The sequence below is a fragment of the Nicotiana tabacum genome, chromosome 2, assembly GCF_000715075.1.
Source record: "Nicotiana tabacum cultivar K326 chromosome 2, ASM71507v2, whole genome shotgun sequence".
Classification (NCBI taxonomy): Eukaryota; Viridiplantae; Streptophyta; class Magnoliopsida; order Solanales; family Solanaceae; genus Nicotiana; species Nicotiana tabacum.
Genome location: NC_134081.1, coordinates 8,453,632 through 8,476,926, shown reverse-complemented (window position 1 = coordinate 8,476,926; position 23,295 = coordinate 8,453,632). Strand labels below are relative to the sequence as shown.

The window sequence follows — 23,295 nt, the reverse complement described above, 5'->3', positions numbered from 1 at the left end:
TACTTTAGATGTAAAGGGCAACCTGATGCACAAATTATCCTGCATTCATGTAGGAATCGAAAAATAATAGTACACCATGGGGTGTGATGTGATATTTTAGCCTAATGGAGACATTAGTGATTGTACCTTTAAATGTGAGTTCACATTAACTTTTTATTTATAATCTTCGTTAAATTTAACAATCAAAGTCTGTCAAATATTTGAAACAAATTAAAGGTGCTCATTCTCAACAAATCTAAAGGACCAAAATTGCTAAAAATATATTTAATGGGCGATCTTAAACTACCCCAAAAATAAGAGACCATTTTTTATTATTTTCTCAAATACCCACCAAGAAAATCTTAATATTAGAAACATCTGTAAAGAACAAAACTAAGCAAGCAGAGCTATATGTAGAGGAAGCAGAGGTAAAACAAAGAAAGAAGAAGATTCTCTTTTCTCCTTTTAATCTTACAGAAATAAGGGGCTGCAGCATATTCTTGAAAAAAAAGAGATTGAATCTTTATTGCGATTTAGTTGGTGGAAAAGGAGGAGAAAACAAAGAAACTCCTCCTCCATAGAATATAGATGGGAATATTGTATGATGATGTAGTGCTTGTGAATCACTCAGAAAGAGAAGGAGACCCAAGTGTGATTACTGTTAATTGTCCAGATAAAACTGGCTTAGGCTCTGATCTTTGTCGTATCATTCTCTTCTTTGGTCTCTCTATTGTCAGAGTTGGTATGTTTGCTCTTTCTTTTATCTTCTTCTTGATTATTGCTTTCATTTTTGTGTGTGTGTGTGTGTGGCAGAGAGTGAAAAGATTCAATCTTTCTGGATTATATCTTTCTTGATTATTGCTTTCATTTGTGTGTGTGTGTGTGGCAGAGAGTGAAAAGATTCAATCTTTCTTGATTATTGCTTTCATTTGTGTGTGTGTGTGTGTGTGGCAGAGAGTGAAAAGATTCAATCTTTCTGGATTATTGCTTTCATTTTTTTTTGTGTGTGTGTGTGGCAGAGAGTGAAAAGATTCAATCTTTCTTGTTTATTGCTTTCATTTTTTTGTGTGTGTGTGTGTGTGGCAGGGAGCGAAAAGATTCAATCTTTCTTGATTATTGCTTTCATTTTGTGTGTGTGTGTGTGTGTGGCAGGGAGCGAAAAGATTCAATCTTTCTTGATTATTGCTTTCATTTTGTGTTTGTGTTTGTGTGTGGCACTGAGTGAAAAGATTCAATCTTTCTTGATTATTGCTTTCATTTTTTTTGTGTGTGTGTGTGTGTGTGTGTGGCAGAGAGTGAAAAGATTCAATCTTTCTTGATTTTTGCTTTCATTGTGTGTGTGTGTGTGGCAGAGAGTGAAAAGATTCAATCTTTCTTGATTATTGCTTTCATTGTGTGTGTGTGGCAGGGAGTGAAAAGATTCAATCTTTCTTGTTTATTGCTTTCATTTGTGTGTGTGTGGCAGGGAGTGAAAAGATACAATCTTTTTCTGGTATAATCAATCACTTGTTGAATTTCTGAAATTTGGGTGAGAGTCTGCTGGTACTGAATTTGTGAATGGAATGCTTATGTTTTTCTCTTAAACTGGGATTCTATGTTGCAAAGGAGAATTGAACCTACTGGTTACTTTTGGTGTGTGTCCAGCCCTTCGGACCCGCGCATAGCGGGAGCTTACATCGGGCTGCCCTTATTTTTTAGTGGAGTGAAGAGAGCTTCTCTGTGTGTCTGGAGAGTGGACATATTTGTAATTTTTTCTTCTTAAATTTTGATCTGTAATTTGCCATATTAATATTTGATTCTTTTGTTGAAGATGTATCTACCGACGGGATATGGTGCTACATAGTGTTTTGGGTGGTGGGAACACCAAAGACAAGGTGGAGTTTGTTAAAGAAGAGATTGATGGGAGTTTGTCCTTCTTGTTCATCTGCCTCCGGCATATCATATTATCGCGCTGAGTTACAGTCGCCAAGCCCTCCTGATGTCTTCCTCTTGACGTTTTGTTGCTACGATCGAAGGGGCCTTTTACATGGTAACTAATTTGAACCTTGTTCTTTAAACTTACTGCACAATGCTTTTTTCTTTTTTTAAAATCTAAAAAAGCGTTATCTCTTTAGCTGTTTAGTTTACTTATTTAAACAATTTATGCCTCTGGTTCTTTGTTGTTGGTCGCAACCGGCTAGCAAATATTTTGTTCGAGAAGGTTATCCGCTTATGCCTGTAGTAATTTTTCCAAAAATTATGGCAGATGTGACGGCTGTACTTTGTGATCTCGAGCTTACAATAAAGAAGGTGAAGGTATCGACTACTCCAGATGGAAAAGTGATGGACCTGTTCTTCATCACCGACACAAGGTTCGGAAATAATTGGTCTCTTAATGTTTTTGCCGAGGGGAGCCTTGGAGCAACAGTCAAGTTGTCTCCGTGTGACCTAAAAGGTCACGGGTTCGAGCCGTGGAATCAGCCACTGATACTTGCATCAGAGTAGGCTGCCTACATTATAGCCCCTTGGGGTGGGCCTTCCCCTGGACCCTGCATGAACGCGGGATGCTTTATGCATCGGGATGCCTTAATGTTTTTGCCCATGATTTGTAGTTTCTTAAGACATAAATCCTTTTCTGCTGCTCTCTCTTCTCTACCTTCCCTCCTTTCTGAAGTATGTTGTCTGCGTAGTAATTTATTGAAACTTTTAGCTATCAAAATCAATATAGACCTTCTTTTTCATTTGTCAAAACTCAAATCGTATTTTGGTTAACATTTGTGTAGTCCTAATTCGTAAATGAAAATGTTTTATCAGAGAACTTCTACATACAAAGAAGAGACAAGAAGACACATATGACCAGTTGAAGTCTGTTTTAGGTGACGCGATGATTAGTTTTGACATAGAAATGGTTGGATCGGAAATCACCGGTTGTTCTCAAGGGCCATCATTCCTTCCTGAAGAAATTGCCGAAGACGTGTTTAGCTTTGAAATACTTAATGAACACCAGAGTAGATCTCTTGCCTGCAATAAAGCGTCTATCGCCGTTGATAATTTATTGAGCCCTGGTCATACTCTTGTCCAGATTGTTTGCCAAGATCATAAAGGTCTTCTATATGACATAATGAGGACGCTGAAAGAGTACAATATTCAGGTACAGAAATATCTTTTCTAAGAAAAGTCTCGTGTTTATCTGCGTAGAGAATATATAAAATTGCTCGATAACCGTATACGTGGTGAACACCAGTATGCCGTTCAGAGATAGGGTTTGAAGTTAAAATTTGACTATTGACTGATTGAGTAAACCTATATAACTTCTTTGCATTGTTTGTTTGTGAGACTTTTAAATATATATATTCACCATATGATCAGCGGCAGAGCCACCTTTCGCCGAAAAATTATATTGTATAGCTAGATTAAATATTTATTTTTATGTATATATAATATATGTTGAATCCCCTTAGTTTCTTCGTGTGTTTTATTTCTTTTTTTGATATCCCTTGGTGAAATTTCTGACTCCGCTACTGCATTTGATGTTATTAAACATCATCATTTGCCGTAGAAGTGCAAAATTTGTTGCTCAAATAAAAAACTTTTCTTCTTTTTGATGTGTTTGCTCCTCATGTACCCACAATGATAATGAACTAAGGTAAACCTATTTTCTCACCAATTACTTCATTGTTACATCAGATATCATATGGGCGGTTCACTTCGAAAACTAAAACAGAATGTGAGCTCGACTTGTTCATAATGCAAGCTGATGGGAAGAAAATAGTTGACCCTAGCAAACTGAATGCTTTGTGCTCACGTCTTCAAATGGAACTATGTCGTCCTCTTAGAGTGGCATTGATGAACCGAGGTCCTGACGCAGAATTGCTGGTTGCAAACCCTGTCGAGTTATCCGGAAAGGGTCGGCCAATCGTCTTTTATGACATTACACTGGCTCTCAAGATGCTCAATATTGGTGTCTTTTCGGTATGTCATGATGTATCACTCTACGCTTTACTATTACCGTCGTCACTCTTAGCACACTGTATCAAACTAAATCTTAACATTAATTAGAATAAAGGGTAGCCTGGCGGCGCACTAAACTCCCGCTATGCGCGGAGTCCGGGGAAGGGCCGGATCACAAGGGTCTATTGTACGCAGCCTTACCCTGCATTTCTGCAAGAGGCTGTTTCCACGACTCGAACCCGTGATCCTTGTCACATGGCAACAACTTTACTAGTTACGTCAAGGCTTCCTTTCTCAAAAGATAAGTTAGAAAGAAGAGAAAATGTTGCTTGTGTTAATGCTATGTGGCTTTTGTATTTTTAGGTTCTAAAGTTAGTAGTCTTGACTTGGCTGCTAATTGCATTTTCCAGGCAGAGATAGGGAGATACCTGATCGGTGATCGCGAATGGGAAATTTACCGAGTCTTACTGGATGAAGGGACTGGCTCGGGTCCCCCGAGGAGCAAGATTGAGGAAGCTGTTTGGAAGATGTTGATGGGTTGGGAGTAACAATCAGTGGCGAAGCTAGAAAATATTTCAAGGGTGTTCAAACTTGAACAAGAAAAATAAAAATTGTGGAGAGTGAAGCTTGAACCCGCGACCATGAGGCACTCATGACCACCCTTTGCCACTGAGCTATGATTCTTCATTGTTGTAAGGGTGTTCAATATGTATTACATACATGTAAATCCAAAATTTTACCTATATACACAGTGTTAATTTTCCGACATTTTCTGACGAAGGGTGGTCAGTTGACCACCCTTGCTACACTGTAGCTTCGCCCCTAGTAACAACTACTGAATGTACAGTTCTGTGTTCATAGCAAAAGGCTCATTTGACTCATGTGCAGTATACTTGTATTAGTTATACCGCTAGGTGTGTCAAAGTTTCAAGTCAAGATTTTGCAAGACTAACCTTGTAGAATCATGTTAAGAATGTCAACAAGTTAGATTTTTCTAGTGTAGTTTTTAGAATTGTATGTATGTACAGGTGATATAGTAACCATAAGATGATGTATTTCACTTGCCTTTTGGCAAGGTAGTGGCTCCATGTCCATGTTCATTAGTAAGTTTTTCAGGTCAATTAGTGTAAAGTTAAGCACCCCAAGGCCATGGGAGTAGATCGGCTCGCTTGATATGAGGGATAAGGGATAATTAATCCCCGAGATTATATTTGAGATGAGTTTATCTCACGTTTTGTTGGGATGAAATCGTGGTATAACTAATTCCGAAATTATAATATTATTTTTATCCTTATAAAAAGGTGCGATAACATAATTAATCATGGGATGTGACCTGTTTTCCGACCAAATAAACCTTAGTGGTTAAGGAAGAAGAGCCAATATGTGGATATTGGATGGTACTGCTGTTTGCTGCATCCATCATATATATATATTTTTAATGTAATGTATAATGATTAGGTGAAGCAAATTCAGCTAGGTATTGGTATCCCCTACTAATTCTATTTATGTTTTCGACTAGATAAAGAGAAAAGTTATAGTAAGTTACTTTTAGCAATAAAAAAGAGATTCTCTCACGACCCTTACGAGGTAATAATGAGTTAAACTACTTGTATTGGCTAGAAGTCAGCTCCGATAAACATGATTTGAGCTGCAATAAACATGATTTGATTCTATTATGCTACTAGCAGTAGACATATCGTGAATGATAAAAAAGCTATATTTTTATAATAATAAAAAGACTATTTAAATTCATATTCGAAAAGACGATTCATAGAATTTGTTTAATTATGATTAATTTTCTAACTAAATACAAAAAATTAGCTACGCTAATATTGAGGGTAGTTAATAACTTAATATGTTGGTATCCCCTCCTGCAATCTGTCCTTTTTATGATTGGAAAAAGCTCCAAACCAGAACCAACTTTGGGAAACATTTGTACAAATGTTATTTCTCACTTTATTACTGAAGTTGACTGCCTATCTGTCGTTTTACACAATTACATCAAGTCACATAAGAGCCAATTTACCTAGGGATTATATTTTTTTATTATTCTTAGTGAAATATGAGTTGATGTTACAGCAGTAATTAAAAAGTATCTATCCTACATTTTATGGTTTAAAGTTTGTTCACCCACTACCAACAACTAATTAATGTTATGAGAAGTACTCTTTCATTTTTAATTAGAGGTCTCAGATTCGTTTTCTGAATATGAAATCGTCTTTATTAGGAAGCGTTTTACCCCTCAATATGGAATTTCTCAACTCGAATCCAAATTTAATCAGATCCCAAAGATATCCGACATCAAACGAAAAACCCAAAAAAAAAAAAATTGTTCACCATTTGATAGAAATCTAGCAACTTTGGAAGTTAGTCATGTTCCTTTGAGCGACAATAGTATGTTTAACTAGAAACATAGCAATTTATGCATTTGAAACTTTACTATTTAAGCGTTTAGACAATGTTTGGTTAAAGTTGAAAAAAAGGTATTTGAAGTTAATGTTTAAAAAAAGTATATGAATTTATTTATGTTTGGATATATATTTCACTAAGAAAAAGGTTGAAGTATTGTGACACTTGAAATAGTAGTATAGCGTGAGCTAGCCACTTTTTAGCCTTGTAATTAAAATATAGCCACAGTTATGGAAGCAAGAAAGATCGGGAACTCTGCTAGTCTTTACCCAATAATTTATTTCTCATGATTGATTTAAGAAAATAATCAGAATTGCATTCGCTTACAATTTTTTACCATAATAGTTGTGTTCAAACCAAACGAATTACTAACAATTCAGACACAGTAAATAGCAGGAACAAAAATGGAGTTTAAATATGCAAGATGTGTAGATTATAATGACACATTAAAAGGCAATGAAAAGTGGTAGAATAGAATGATTTTGCATATAATTTACAGAACCATAAAACTACAATTTGATATTGAATTTCATTTCTTTTGTTTGATCTAAATATTGTGATTCTTTATAGTTTCCAATAGATACCAAGTCTGTGCAAGATCCCAGCTACTATTGCCCAGAATGTAATCTCAGCAAATATCACATACAATAAAGTTCCTACTCTTTCTGACTTCCACACGTCAAAAAATACATGTTGTTGAATCCAAATAACCTGAAAAAATACAAATGAAAAGAAATTATTACAATCTTCTCAATGTGAAGTAGCATAAAATCATTAATATTCGCGGAAACTACTAAGTTCTCGTATCTTAACTACAGATCAGGACATGATCAATAAGTAAAAAACCTAAAGGGTAGTCCGGTGCACAAAGTATCTTGCATGCACGTAAGGTTTGGGGAAGAGCCGTACCCCATTGGGGTATGACGTCAGGGGCGGCCCAACCTCATCGGAGGCCTAAAACAAAATCTTAATAAGAGGCCTAAAGCAAAAACATACACACACACACACACACACACACACACACACACACACACACACACACACACACTATATATTGTAATTGATGATCAATCACATATATTATATAAAATTTAATGAACATCGTTTTTAAAAAAATTAGACAAGTGAGGATGTGGAATTAAAAAAAATGAGAACTTAGTTTTATAAAATACAGAAAATTAAATGAATTTAACGTTGATTGCATCACAACTGAAATGGGAGAACCCAGAAAACATAAGTGACTCCTTTTTTTTAGTAAGTCTCTTTCTATATTTGGTAACAATTCAACTTTAGATTTTTTATTTTACCATTAATGAGATGATTTCTAGCCCAAAAACTTCTATGATTTATTTAAGATTACAAGTTTCAAAAACCTTCCTTTATTTCATAAAATCCATGTCCAGTCAAACACTTTCATGTAAATTGGGACGGAGAGAGTATAATTTATGTAAGAAAAATAAATAATAAGTTATATTATTAGATATAGTTACGTGACCAACTAATGAATAGAGAAATATAATTAAGTAAAAAAGTAAAATAAGATTGACAGAAAACTATTTTAGTTATATTAATTAGAGGAAGAAATCGAGTTATTAAAAATTAATATGACAATAAAGAAATAAATTTATCAATAATAAAAGATAATTATATAAATAATATACTATTATATATAGAGAAATACTAGTAATTTTAGGGCCCTTAAATATTTGGGGCCTAAAGCAAGTGTTTCACTTGCTTTAGGATTGGGCGCCCGTGTATGACGTATGTAGCATACCCTGATGCAAGCATCAATGACAAGAAGTAAAAGACTTAAAACTTTAATATCCAAACCTAAAAAAATATATGCATACATACAATACACTGATACTGCTTGACAATACCAACAGCAACAAACCCAGTGAAATCCCACAAGTGGGGCCTGAGGAGGGTAATGTGTACGCAGACCTTACCCCTACCTTATGATCGATACTGCTTGACAACATTGCAAAATATATATCAAGTTGGAACAAGAAGTAAAGCCTCAGAACATCTAAACCTCTAAATCAAACCTCTCGTACAAGTCGAGTTATGATAAAAAGCCGATACTGTTTGTGTAAAATTCTGTGTACGCCACTGACTAGACATTATTTCATCGGTGCTAGCAAGGGATGATGTTACTTACAAGGTTGTTATCTTCATTCTTGAAAAACCATCCATTTATGAATCCAGCAAATATGCCTTGTGCTCCTAATACAAATATCAGCATTGCATTCATTCCAATCCATTCTAGCCACACGAATGGCGTTCGCTGTCGCCAAACATCAATCTATGTATTCATTTTCCAAAAGCAAATTCTTAGAATAAAATTAGAACAAATCTTGGCTTTAAGTTGTTTAAATTGCAGCATTGGCATGTGTACCAGTATATAGAATCCTGAGAATACAATTCCAGCTACACCAGCAGTGAAACAAACATAGCTAAAACTGTATAGTTGCTTATTAAGAGGAATTGCTGCAAGAGAAAAACAGAACCAAAAACAGTGTTAAATGTCTATATTAACTTTTCAACATAACCAGACACAAAATATTTTCTTGATCTATGTTGCGCGGACTCTTCAAAATACTGCTGCACCCGTGTCGGATTCTCCAAATATACACTGCTTTTGGAGAATCCGACATGCACCCGGCAACATTTTCAGAGAGTCCGAGCAACATAGTTCTTGATTATATTGACGAATTTACCATCTGAGAAATGAAGAATAAAGGCTATGATAAGTAAACCAAGCCCCATTGAAATCCATTGTTTTAGCCTCTCACCATGACCCTGAAACAGAATTTAATCCATTCCAATTGCTATTACATTCTTGATCGAAATATTTAACTTATATACACTAACAAGAAACAAATTTTTAACCTGTCGTAACAAGTAATTTGCTCTATTTTTCATGTTACAAATCCCACTTTTTATGGATGATTATCTGTACTTATCTTTTATGTGACCTGATAATCTATGAATTCTTTTATACCGTCAGTATATAGAAGTCAAACTCGTGATATAATGAATTCTTGAAATACCAATATAATTACCTTGAAATGAATCAAGACATGTCCATAATGGATGCCAATGGTACCAGACATGATAGCTGAAATTGTACTAAAAAGAGAGGAAACAGAAACTGTGCTTAGCTGAAAACAATTTGAACAAAGTATCAATGCACCAGGTGAACTCTGAGTTCATTTTTATCGAGTCGTTTGTGGTTAAATAGACAAACCTTAGCAAACCTTCAGGTTCAAATGGAGCGCGACACCAACTAGGAGCATTGTCGCGAAATGGACCTGAAGCTGGATAACTCAATGTGCAGGCCTAAATATATTATCAATAGCCTATTAGTCACTAAAATTTAGCAGTTTCAAAATAGTGACTTTAGCTCTGATATGTTGTGACCTTCAAACGCGCCCAAACAGGTTGATTATAGAGATGATTGATACCCCAGACTTGTCGATCCACATAACCTACTGCATTACAGGCAGGTCCTATATGCCCTCTCATCCCACATTTTACCTGAAAATTTCAGCTAACAAGATTTAGTTATGTACTGTTATGATTAGTACTATTTTAATTAAGGATCAATAGTTTGTTTTAACTCTGCATACATTGTATCTTTCAGATATATCTTCATGGTGCACTACAAAGCTCCAGTCGGGAACATAAAGACCATATGTTGTTGCCATGTAAACGACGAATGCAACGAATCCTCCAAGCCTGCAAACGACGAAAATAAGATCAAGTTCTATGGAATGGGAGAGTTTCACATTTTCTTGATTGTTGGATATTATAGAGAAGGAAATAGATGAATAGATAGGGCGAAGCAAGCTGAAGGAAGTTCGTGTTAGTGGCCCTTATTTCACTAAAGCAAAAAGGGAGAAAGTTAGACTTCGGATCAGTTTCTTAGTAAAAGATAAGGCAAGAAGCCAGGATGTAGTAGCTGCGCGAGAGCTGTTGCACCATAGGGCCTCCGTTTTCTTGCAATCCGGTGAAACTGTTATCGAACCATTTCATGTAATATTTATTAGGATGGAATAAGTAAAGAATCAAGCTATAAATCTCAATTTATTTGAAACACATAGGATTCAATGCTTATCTTAGTTCCTATTTATTAAAACCATAAGTAAAAAACGGGTTGCTTGGTGCACAAATCATCCTGCATTCACGCAGGGTCTACGAAAGGGCCGCATCCCAAGGGGTATGATGTAGACAGCCTACTCTAATACAAGAGTGAGTGACTGCTTCCTAAACTCGTGAATCAATTAACATTTAACATGATAAATGTAATGGTATAACAAAGAGGAAATTGTGCTTGCTTACCATTGCCATTTATAGGCAGTGAAAATAGAGAAATGACCAGGGCTTAAGGTTGTAGGCCTCAGCTTGGTAGTTAAGATCTCTATTAGAGCTACTACAAAGTATACCAAGGCTATTCTCTGCCCAAATTGTAACCAAAAAAATTGTATTAGATAAAAAACAAAACTTTCAATTTCATAAAATAGCTAAAAATATTTCCAGAGGAAGAATGAAAGAGGTTTAGACCTGTAGAATACCACACCATCTGATTATCTTCATGTCCACTCCATAAGATAGATCATATGGTGCATGGGAGTATCCTCCTGCATTAATGCATACTCATTCTTATCTATCTAGAAAAAAAATATAATTTCAGTTTGGTCTGTTGTTCTTTTAACCGAGGGTTTATCGGAAACAACTTCTCTATCTCCTCGAAGTAGAGGTAAGGTGTGCGTACACACTATCCTCCCCAGACCCCCACACTGTGCGAATGCACTGGGTATGTTATTGTTGTTGTTGTTGGTGTCTGGTCTGTTGGAGCTAACTTATATACACTGATATTATAAAGAATTTTACATTAAAGGGTAGCCCGGTGCACTAAGCTCCCGCTATGCGCGGGGTCCGGAGAAGGGACGAACCACAAGGGTCTATCGTACGCAATCTTACCCTGTATTTCTGCAAGAGGCTGTTTCCACGGCTCGAATCCGTGACATCCTGGTCACATGGCAGCAACTTTACCAGTTACGCCAAGGTCCCCTTCTGTTTTAACAGGTAACATGTCTTATTTGTTAGGTTATTAATTCCTTTTTATGAATGATTACATAATTATCATTTAGGTGACCTATTTACACTGTTAATGTATATAAAGTTAAACTCTTTCAGTTCGTACATGTACTTTTGCAGTTTTTCTAATTTTGTCTTTGAAGTTATTAAATTTTTATAGTTCATAGCTTGATCAACAGGAGGTTCAAAATTTGCAGTTCATACCTTGTAGAATAATTCCCCAAAAGAGAAGCTTCAGTGTCCTTAGTGTTACTTTTCTAATTGCAGCACTAATCTTGGGAACTCTCTGAAAAGTCAGAAATAGCTCCATTAATTAAATAAGAAATTCATACAATTGTTCTAAAACTACACTTTTACAAAAGGGAAATTTACGCAAATAGCCGGCCGAATTCACTGTTTACTTTTCTAGCCAGTATACATAGATTGAACACTAATTATACACAGTTATACATATATTATAGATGGATCTTCCATATATTATACATTCTTCCATTATTTTTAGTTTAAGTGGGTGGGTGGGAGGCTATTTAGGTTAATTCTTCTTTACAAAATGTGAAGTTGGACCAAAATCCACCTAAGAAAGGGATGGAGCTGGCTAGTGTTAGCCCAAAAGATAAATGGGCCTAAGAACTAGCCCAATTTTCTATTGGATGATCCAGCCCAGTCAAAGAGGTCTGAAATAGTGGCGGGTCTAACAAATTGGCGGGTATACTAGGATAGAGAACTTTACATAACTGTCACAGTTTAAAAGAAATATAACAAATTCTTAGCATGAAACCTAATATTACAGTTGTGGCACGAAAATATTTATATTTGTAGCACACAGTTCCATTAAAATAGGAATAGTAATTATTAATTCCTAAACATAAGCAATTTGAATGGAAAGTCAATAAGTTTTTGTACAAAATTCATGCCTTTTTTACTCTTTATCTATTAACTTTCCTTCTTTTTTTTCATCTTCTTAATTTTTTTTTCTGCCGAAACCAATATATTTTCTAAATTTGTTCCATTCATTTTCTTTTTTAATTATCTTTCTTAAATTTTTCTCTTACTTCTTTCTTCCTTTCTTAACATAAAGATCTTACTTCGATAATAATATACGTTAATATATACAAAACACATATATAAAAAATATACATTGAATTAACACATATAAAATATACAAAAAGTATACATAAAAAATACATCTTCAATTAATAAGACACTTAGGCATGTGAAATATACATAAAAACATATCTTAAATTTAATTAATATGGCATATAAATATACAAAAAATATATATATATATAAAATATATCCTGAATTAAAATGGCACTTGACATTTAAAATATATTTGAATTATACATTGAAAATACATCTTAAAATAAGATGGCACTTCACAAATAAATATACAAAAATTATATACATAAAAATATATTTTGTATTAAAGTGATACTTGATATACAAAGTATAAAAGACATATAAATCAATACATCTTGAATTTAGGTGGCATTCACATATGCATCAGATTTTCAAAAATAGAGTGAAGAAGATGAATGTTGGAAAGAGAGAATGGAGATGGACAAAAAAAGTACTTTCTGTGATTAGTGAGTCAGTTAACTTATTAAATATTGAGCTTAATTTTTATAATATGCTAATAATAAAAAAAATAGTGTTCTTTATGGAATAAATAATAAATGATGCTATTTATTTTTTTAAATAATAGTTAAAAAAGGATCAAGCGTGTAAAAAATCGACTTTACATAACTGTCACAGTTTAAAAAAAATATAACAAATTCTTAGTATGAAACCTAATATTACAGCTGTGGCACGAAAATATTTATATTTGTAGCACACAGTTCCATTAAAATAGGAATATTAATTATTAATTCCTAAACATAAGCAATTTGAATGGAAAATCAATAATTCTTTGTACAAAAATCATGCCTTTTTTTCTCTTTATCTATTAGCTTTCCTTTTTTTTTTCTTCATCTTCTTAATTTTATTTTCTGCCGAAGCCAATATATTTTTTAAATTTGTTCCATTCGTTTTCTTTTTAATTATCTTTCTTAAGTTTTTCTCTTCTTTTCCTCATTTCTTAACATAAAGATCTACTTCGATAATAATATATGTTAATATATACAAAACGTATATATAAAAAAATATACATTGAATTAACACATATAAAATATACATAAAAAATACATCTTCAATTAAGATGACACTTTGACATGTGAAATATACATAAAAAATATATCTTAAATTTAATTAAGATGGCATATAAATATACAAAAAAAATATATATATAAAAAATACATCCTGAATTAAAATGACACTTGACATATAAAATATATTTGAAATATACATTAAAAATATATTTTAAAATAAGATGGCACTTCATAAATAAATATACAACATTTATATACATAAAAATATATTTTAAATTAAAGTGATACTTGATATACAAAGTATAAAAGACGTATAAATCAATACATCTTGAATTTAGGTGGCATTCACATATGCATCAGATTTTCAAAAATAGAGTGAAGAAGATGAATGTTGGAAAGGGAGAATGGAGATGGACAAAAAAAGTAATTCCTGTGATTAATGAGTGAGTTAACTTATTAAATATTGAGCTTAATTTTTATAATATGCTAATAATGAAAACAAAGTGCTCTTTATGAAATAAATAATAAATGATGCTATTTTCTTTAAATAATGCTCTTTATGTAAAAAAAAAACTCATCTGGGATATAGGAAGTCTCGTGGACCAATAAAATATTGCCAATGCATTAAAAGGGGAGCCACAAACTATTTCAATAGCGGGATAAAAAAAACTTTCAAATTAGTTGTGACTTGTCAATTTGTTACTTGAATTTTTTTGAAAGATGAAGAGTTACATTGCTATATGTTTTTTGTACATTTTAATTATTTAAGATATTATTGGTTAAGTCAAGAAAAATAAAATATAAAAGATGGTGTACCTTTAAGGCAAGAGCAATTGCAACCCCAACAATGAAAAGAAAGAATGGCATTACAAAATCAGCCAATGTGCATCCATTCCATGGCGAGTGATCGATACGCGCATATGCTCCCCCAGCATCATCTACCAATATCATTAGCTGTAAAAGTTTACCAGAGAATTTAGCATTAAAAAACTTCAAAAATCATCGGAGTTTAATTTCTATACGATGACAATATTGCATAGTATCAGATCACTTAATTGAAGGTGAATACGGGTTCAAGCCGTAAAAACAACCACTAATACTTGCATCAAGGTAGGTTGTCTACATTACATCCCTTAGGATATAGTTTTTCTCCAAATCCTGCATAAATGCGAGAGACCTTGTGCACCGGACTGCTCTTTCGTTCAATTCGCTTAGATGATAACTATAGACAACCTTCTATAAAAAATGAAATTAGTAAACTAAAAATTACAATAAATTACATGCTATAATATGTTAGAATATACTGATGATTAAAAAAAGGTAACTCGGTGCATAAATTATCCCGCATTCACGCAGAGTCCGGGGAAGGACCTCACGACCAAGAGGTGTGATATAGACTATTTGCCCTAAGACAAACACTAATGACTGCTTTCACGGCTCAACCCGGTGGCCTATAGGTCACACACGAAAACAACTTTACGTTCCAAGGCTACATTTCTAGAATACACTGATAATGTGTAAAAGAAATTTTACACCATCAGTGTGTATAAGTTAAATATATACCACTATGGTGAGGCCTCGAAATGCATCTAATGTTGCAACCCTTTTACTCTTCTGCTTAAGAGGAGGTTCTTCTTCTTCTTGTTGTTGCAATGGCTGGTCCAAAATGTTTTGCTCATTTTCATGACTAACCAAATCTTGATTACTAACAATCCTAGTATCTTTTTTCCATTGATTATCACTATAATCAATCTCTTCTTCACTAGTATGTTTCTTTTGATTGCCAAATCCTTCTTCTAACTTCTTATGATCCTCCATATGAAAGCTATATATTCACTAGGTCTCTCTTCCTTTTCTTTTTTTTCTCTCTCCAAATAACTTGCATGAATTTATACTATATGAAAATGCAGCCTTAATAAATTATATAGATAAGTGTATGGAGAAATGGACAATGCTAAAATCAATGCAGGCCATTATAGCTTCTAATTTGGACGGATATATAGAAAAGTTTTTTCTTTTTCTAGTGGAAATGCTGAAAAAGAAATTAGACGGATAATCTCAAGAGCTTTCTCTGGAGTAATTAATTAAATGAAGACAGAAAAAGAGTGTAAAATCGGTTGCTGTGAAAGATATATACCAGACATAGATCACTAATTCTTGTTATAGAAGTTGAGTAAAAAGAAAAAGAAAGGGACATTGATTTGTACACTCGTAAAAACCAAATCATTTAGTAACGTTAAGAATTTAACTTCTGCATATTGACATAGTATAATTTTCTTATACCATCAGGTTAAGATGATCTACAACAACACGTAACTTTCTATACTAAGTAGAGTATAATTTAGTACTAGAGAAAATAAACTCTCTATAATAAGTAGAGTATAATTTAGTAGTAGATAAAATAAAGTAGACGACATGTGTTAAAATGCCTAGTGCAATTACATTGTCGATGTACATAAATCAAATCCATATACAGTCAAATATCTTTATAACAATGTCGTTTGTTTCGACATTCTTAAGCTGCTATAACGAAAGGTTATTATAGATAACTTATAATATAAGATAAGATGAAAACATCATAGTAAAATGTTGTTACAAGAAAGACTATATAATCATGCCTTGCCAATTTTACAGCTGAGCATTTCGCAATTGAATCAAACCCCATGGGATTGATAGGAGAGTAACTTGTTTATTGAGTGTACAACAACAACAACAAATCTAGTGTAATCTCATAAGTGGGGTTTAAGGAGGGTAATGTGTACGCAGACTTTATCCCTATCTTTAAAAAGGCAGAGAGATTGTTTCTGATAGACTCTCGGCTTAGGAAAGATGAAAGGAAGGACAACAACAAGCAAAACAATCGGAAAGACAAAGCGAAAATATAAAACTAATACTAGGTAATGCAATCAAAAAACCAAAATAAAAGCAACAACAAGTAATAACAGAAGTCAAGGAATATGAAAATATATAAATGACACTAAGTAATGTACTAAAGCTACTCTTACAAACAAGGACATCGCTCGGCTAGCTAACCCTTTACCTTTATTTTCAACCTCCATACCTTCCTATCCATAATCATGTCCTCCGTAAGCTGGAGCAATGTCATATCTTGCCTAATTACCTCTCCCCAATACTTCTTCGGCCTGCCTCTACCTCTCCTTAGGCCCTCCAAGTCCAACCTCTCACACCTCCTCACTGGTGCATTTGTGCCTCTCCTCTTCACATGTCCGAACTAGGGGTGACAAACGGGTGGGTCTAGTCAGATATGGGTGATACAAAAAATGGATAAATTATCCGACCCGATCCATATTTAATACGGATAAAAAATAGATTAACTGGCGGATAATATGGATATCCATATTATTCATGACTTCTTGAATATGATAACTTTTGGGAGAATTTCTAGTCTTCCAAACTTGAGCAGCCTCAATTTGAGGCTTTACAAATGTAAAAGTTAAACTCATTAGTTATCCATTGATTATTTATTTTCTAAGTGGATAATGGCTCTTCCATATTTGACCCGTTTTTAAAAAGTTTATTATCCAACCCATTTTTTAATGAATAATATAGATGGATAACTATTTTCTTATAATCATTTTACTACCACTAGTCCGAACCATCTAAGTCTCAACTCCCGCATCTTGTCCTTTGCAGGGGCCGCGCCCACTTGTCCAGAATAACTTCATTTCTAATTCTTGTTTATTGAATGTATATATAACATTATGTACACTTTGTTTCTGAACCAGTTCTACCATTTGACAGCTTTTGGATGTGGGTCAAACTCATGGAATCGCAGTTATAACATACTTTTAAATCATCCTTAATTTTGTATGATGTGATTGAATCTATTTGCCCTTGCAACATTTATTAAACTTTCGTAATCTCTCAACTACGTTAATGGCCATGTTCATAGTGTTAGTGAAGTCCTCACAACTGGTTGGTAAAAGGGTCAAAAGGAAGAAAACAAAAAAGATTATACAAAGAGTTAAAAAGGAAGTAAAACAAAGGGGTCGTGATCAAAAGTATTGTGTTTCTAAAACAAATACTCCGTCCATTTCAATTTATGTCGGTAATTTATTGGGCACGACATTAAAAAAGAAGAAAAAACTTTTAAAACTAGTAATCTAAAATTTGCCATGATAATATCCTGGGTATAAAAACATATCATTAAACGTAAAATAAAAGTTTAAAATTAAATTATTTCTAAATATAAAAAAATATTTTTTGAAACGGATTAGTGAGAAATGAGATACAAAAAATATAACAGAGGTGGTAATAATAAAAGAAATCCCAAAAGTTTTTCAAATTTTATTGTCTACGTTTAGCGTTGAAAAAGATAAAACAGGAGCAACCGTAGCTTTACGGCTACGGGTTCAACTGAACCTATAACTTTCGACGCGGAATATGAATTTATATATAAAAACTTATTAGATTTGAGCCCATAATTTTAAAAGTGTAATGAGTTTAGTGTTAAAAATTTTAAAATTTGAACCCGATAAATTTGAACCCACCTCTAATGATCTATACATGGCCTCGGAGTTTCTATTTGGATTGTCGTGATGAATGCAGAATCTTTCAAGAAACGAGCATTTGTTTGGATCAGTAGTTCAATGACCATATTGATTGTCATTTTTCTAACTAGTATGACAAAAACTAATTAAATACTATAGTAGCGTACTAGCATATAAGATAATTTCGGATTTCCATGAATATAATACAATGTACTGCCGGACATTCACTTACACTTGCAACTATAAGGCCTGCTAAATTCTTTCACACTTTCAATCTGAAGGCCTATGTAGTTTTCTACAGGATTAAATCAGTCCAAAAATACTTTTATCGTGGTGTGATATTATTTATTTTAAGCCGGGCATGCACGATTTTCCTCAAAAGCCCGCCTACCATTAAGAAATCTCTGCACCTTAGTTATATGTAGGCTCATAATCTTTTTAGCTATCGATGCGCGACTTTGTTTGCACACCCAACAATTTCTCCCTCGAATTAAGTTCCTCGTGACCCTCACCACAATCCACAGGTGTCTCCTTCAAACAAAATTCCACGTGGTCCATTACCATGATCCGCAGGTCAATTTTTGAGATTCACTGTATGTCACTCAAATCGTTAGAGTATTTATGGCAGCTAGGGGTGTACATGGACGGGGTTGGTTCGGTTTTTATCCAAAACCAAACCAAACCAACTATATCGGTTTGGATTGGTTCGGTTTTGTCGGATTTTTTTGTTACTTAAATATTATTTCAATCTTACTTTGTTAAATTTTTAATAAGTAAATTATTGGTATTATTCCTCTTTAGGCCTTATACTCTATTTTGATATTGCAAAGAATAAAGAACACTTTTGATCCACAGTTAATCTGTGGTACCTCTCCACCATTAATTCTTATAACATTTTTTGCAGAACGGGAGAATGAACTTACTACTTCATAAATGGTTCACATTCATTCACATGACGATTTCTTAATTTTTGTGACTTCGTTTGTGAAAAGATATTAGCTTTTCAGAAGGATTGAAGTTACTGTCTTTATGACAATTTTGTTATTAAACAAGATTAATGTTACATAACATTAACCCCCATTTGGCTTCTTATATTTTTCTGATGGAAGAAAACATAGATGATTTGCCTATATAAGCATCATCATTTGTGAACTAAATACCCACCAAAACATTTATTCTCTCATCCTCTCAAAAGACTATTCTTCTTCCTATTTTTCTGGAAGACTATTCTTCTTTCTATTTTTTCCTGGGCAATTCTTTTGTTTGCAAACTCCAAACTTCTAGCCACGAGTGCACGTGCTTGGGAGTACTGTTGAACCTTGGGGAGCGAGCGGTCTTAACGATTTGCACCCAGTCAGACCGAAATCGCTTTCAAGGTAATGGCTTGCCACGATACAGTTTTATTCGATAAGTTATTTCTATTCTCTTATTATTCTTGGTCAATATTATCAACTATTTTTCTAACAATTTGAAAGCGATCTCATATATAATATTGACTAATGACTACCACTTTGAACAAAACACTTCCTGATCTATCAAAACTTGAGCCTTTAGATGGCAACAATTATAAGCGTTGGTCCTAGAAACTTCTAATTTTCTTTGAACAATTAGAAGTTGATCACATTTTGTTTAATGAACCTCATGCTGATGTTGTTTCCGATACTACTAATGTTGCTGATAGTTCTAATACAACTGCTACTGTTGTTGCTGATGATGCTGCTAAAATTTTTTTGGAAAGGATAATAAACTGTTCGAGGGCATCTGCTTAACCATATGACTAACCCTCTCTTTGATTTGTTTATAAATTATAAATCTGCTAAATTCATATGGGACAGTTTGGAGAAGAAATATGGTGCAGATGATGCGGAAAAATATTTTAATTACTGTAAGTGTCACGACCCAAAATCTCACCCGTCGTGATGACGCCTATCTCAATACTAGGCAAGCCGAAAATCTAAATAAACCACAATTTCTCTCAAGATTAAAAATATAATATTTAAATACAATACAAACACTCCCCAAAATCTGGTGTCACTGAGTACATGAGTATCTAATATGAATACAAGTCTGGAGAATATAGTCTATGATAGTCTGAGACCAAATGCAGTGAACGAAGAGATAGAGAAGGAGAGAAAAGGTCTGCGGAACACGGCAGCTACCTCAAAATCTCCTGAAAATCAACCGCGCGAAAGGATCAACACCCGCTATGTCCGAAAATACCTGGATCTGCACACGAAGTGCAGGGTGTAGTTTGAGTACAACCTACTCAGCAAGTAACAATAATAAATAAGGAACTGAAGATAATAACAAGCTACACAGTTATGGTTCATTTTCAGTAATTCCAACAAAAGAAGAGACATGCTATCAAATCAATTTTTATACAGTTCCTGTTCATGTAATCCGTATATCAACAATCTTTTAGAGATTTCACAACAATGACAAATAGCAACTAAGTGCAATAACAAATGGAAATCAAGTACAACTTCTTAGGACAACAATCACTCACTCGGCTCCCAGCCCTCATCACTCACTCTCAATGGGTACCCGCGCTCACTATGGGGTGTACAGATTCATGAGGGGCTCCTACAGCCCAAGCGCTATAAGCACGGACAACTCACGTGCCATAATATAAATGTCTGGATCCACACGGCCAACTCACGTGCTATAATAAGCCAATAAGGCCTGCTGCAGGCGGGCAACCCCGATCCATAAAATATCCTCACAATCAGGCCCTCGGCCTCCCTCAGTCATAAATCTCTCCAGTCTCTCGGGCTCTCAATAATCATGAAATCAGCCCAAACAATAATGATATGATGTAACAATAATAATAACAGAGACTGAGATAAAATATGCAAGTAAAAATTGAGACTGAGTAAATATAGCATTTAGCAGGCAATTCAACATGTACACAACCTCTGTGGGTCCCAACAATACTATCACATAGCCTAAACATGATTTATAACATGATTTATAGTCAAATTTTATCAACACATAGAGGGCATACAGCTAATCAACAAATTATTCAACTTTGCAGTTTCCCGGGACGGACTAAGTCACAATCCCCTCGGTGCACGCCCACACGCTCGTCACCTAGCATGTGCGTCACCTCCAAAATAATCACATGATACCAAAATTCGGGGTTTAATACCCTCAGGACAAGATTTAAAACTGTTACTTACCTCAAACCGTATAATTCTTTATTCCGCTATGCCCTTTACACGAGAATTGATCTCCGAAAGTCTCGTATCTAGCCACAATTAATTTGATTAAGTCAATACCCATTATTGTAATTAATTCTATAAGGAGATACTAATTTTTCCAATAAAATCTAAAATTAACTCAAAAATCGCTCGTGGGGCCCACGTATCGGAACCCGACAAAAGTTACAGAATATGAACGCTTATCCAACCACGAGTCCAACCATACAAATTTCACCAAAATCTGACACCAACTCGACCCTCAAGTATTCAATTAAAACCTATGAAGATTTCTACCATTTTCAGCCCAATCCTTACCCATTTGAACTTAACAATCTTTCCACAAACTTATTGGTATGTATACATAATACTCTTACACCCAAGAATCATACTATAAATCACCCATTTTTACTCCAAACCTGAAATTGAAGAATTGAGGAAAGAAATTCTTACCTCTTTGAAGCCCTAGCAAGATCCTTGTGAAATCTTCAAACCTTGAACAAGAATTGATGGATAAATGACAAAGTCTTCACTTTCTCTCTCTAAAATGCTCTCACCTCTCTCTAAAATATCAGATTTTGGCTCAAAATTGAGCTTCAGGGGCTATAAATCGAAGTTGGGTCGGGTCAAAAATTAGAAAGAATGGAAGCTCCGACGCAGTTATGCGGTCCGCATACCGGCCGCATAATTTGGCCTCCAAAGCTGGGCATTACTGACCCGGTATGCGGTCATTATGCGGTCCGCATACTTGTTTTGCGGTCGCATAATGTATCGCAAAATAGGTCTGCGGTCGCATAGTGCACCGAAGATTTTCCTCAAATCTTGCCCCTCTACCGATCCACTTTGCGACCATTATGTGGTCCGCAGAGTGATTCTGCGACCGCATAGTGGTCGCAGAAATGACCATTTTCCGACAAAAGTTTCCTTTACACTTCGGTGTATTGTTCTTTGTACTAATTTATCTACCTCGACACCACCAAAACTTAATTTCCTTAGCAAAATTTCTCCGAGGTCGTTACACATAAGTTAGCATCCGGTCAACCTTTTCAACTTAAATTCTAAACCTTGGAACTAAGCGCTCTAAATCATTTCAAAGCCTCACCGAACCCAAACCAATTACCCCGGCAAGCCAAATAACAACTGTAATTCACAATTTGAGCAGTAAATAGGGGAACGGGATTGCAATAGTCAAAACGACCGGCCGGGTCGTTACATTCTCCCCCTCTTAAACAAACGTTCATTCTCGAACGGGCTTAGAATCATACCTGGAGTCTCAAATAGATGTGGATATTTGCTCCGCATCTCCTGCTCAATCTCCCAAGTAGCTTCTCCGACTGGCTGGCCTCTCCACTGCACCTTCACTGAAGTTATGTTCTTTGATCTCAACTTTGGAACCTGTCGATCTAAAATAGTTACCGACTCCACATCATAAGTCAAATTACCGTCCAGCTGCACTGTACTGAAATCCAGAATATGAAACGGATCCCCGACATATTTTCGGAGCATGGATACATGGAACACTGGATGAACACCTGATATACTAGGTGGCAAGGCAAGTTCATAAGACACATCTCCAATTTTCTTAAGTATCTCAAAAGGCCCAATATACCGAGGGCTCAACTTGTCCTTCTTCCCGAACCTCAACACACCTTTCATGGGTGAAATCTTGAGCAGAACCTTCTCCCCAACCATGTGAACAACATCACGAACCTTCCTTTCGACATAACTCTTCTTTCTAGACTGTGTCATGCGAAGCCGTTCCTGAATTACTGTAACCTTCTCTAAAGCATCCTGAACCAAGTCAGTACCCAATAGTCTAACCTCACCCGGCTCAAACCAACCCACCGGAGACCGACATCGTCTCCCATATAAAGCTTCATACGGAGCCATCTGAATGCTTAACTGGTAGCTATTATTGTAAGCAAACTCCGCGAGCGGCAGAAATTGATCCCAAGAACCCCCAAAATCAATGACACAAGCGCGTAGCATATCCTCCAATATCTGAATAGTGCGCTCGGA

General features: G+C 34.8%; 2 protein-coding genes across 2 annotated transcripts; one reads left to right on the top strand and one right to left on the bottom strand.

The window, feature by feature from the left end:
* The first annotated feature begins 349 nt into the window (after positions 1–349).
* On the top strand, positions 350–4,775 carry LOC107801114 (ACT domain-containing protein ACR10). Its single transcript, XM_016624397.2, has 6 exons — positions 350–721; positions 1,790–2,008; positions 2,225–2,330; positions 2,773–3,109; positions 3,646–3,930; positions 4,320–4,775. Exons 1-6 carry the CDS (start codon positions 568–570, stop codon positions 4,455–4,457), a joined length of 1,239 nt encoding a protein of 412 aa, XP_016479883.1. The 5' UTR covers positions 350–567; the 3' UTR covers positions 4,458–4,775.
* Positions 4,776–6,782: 2,007 nt separating this feature from the next.
* LOC107801113 (uncharacterized) lies at positions 6,783–15,444 on the bottom strand. Its single transcript, XM_075228822.1, has 13 exons — positions 15,132–15,444; positions 14,385–14,522; positions 11,626–11,707; positions 10,885–10,961; positions 10,663–10,778; positions 9,951–10,059; positions 9,742–9,858; positions 9,569–9,660; positions 9,384–9,450; positions 9,039–9,120; positions 8,717–8,808; positions 8,480–8,623; positions 6,783–7,029 (listed from the first exon to the last, which is right to left on the bottom strand). The coding sequence occupies exons 1-13, from the start codon at positions 15,384–15,386 to the stop codon at positions 6,883–6,885; spliced, it is 1,518 nt and encodes a 505-aa protein (XP_075084923.1). The 5' UTR covers positions 15,387–15,444; the 3' UTR covers positions 6,783–6,882.
* Positions 15,445–23,295: the final 7,851 nt, after the last annotated feature.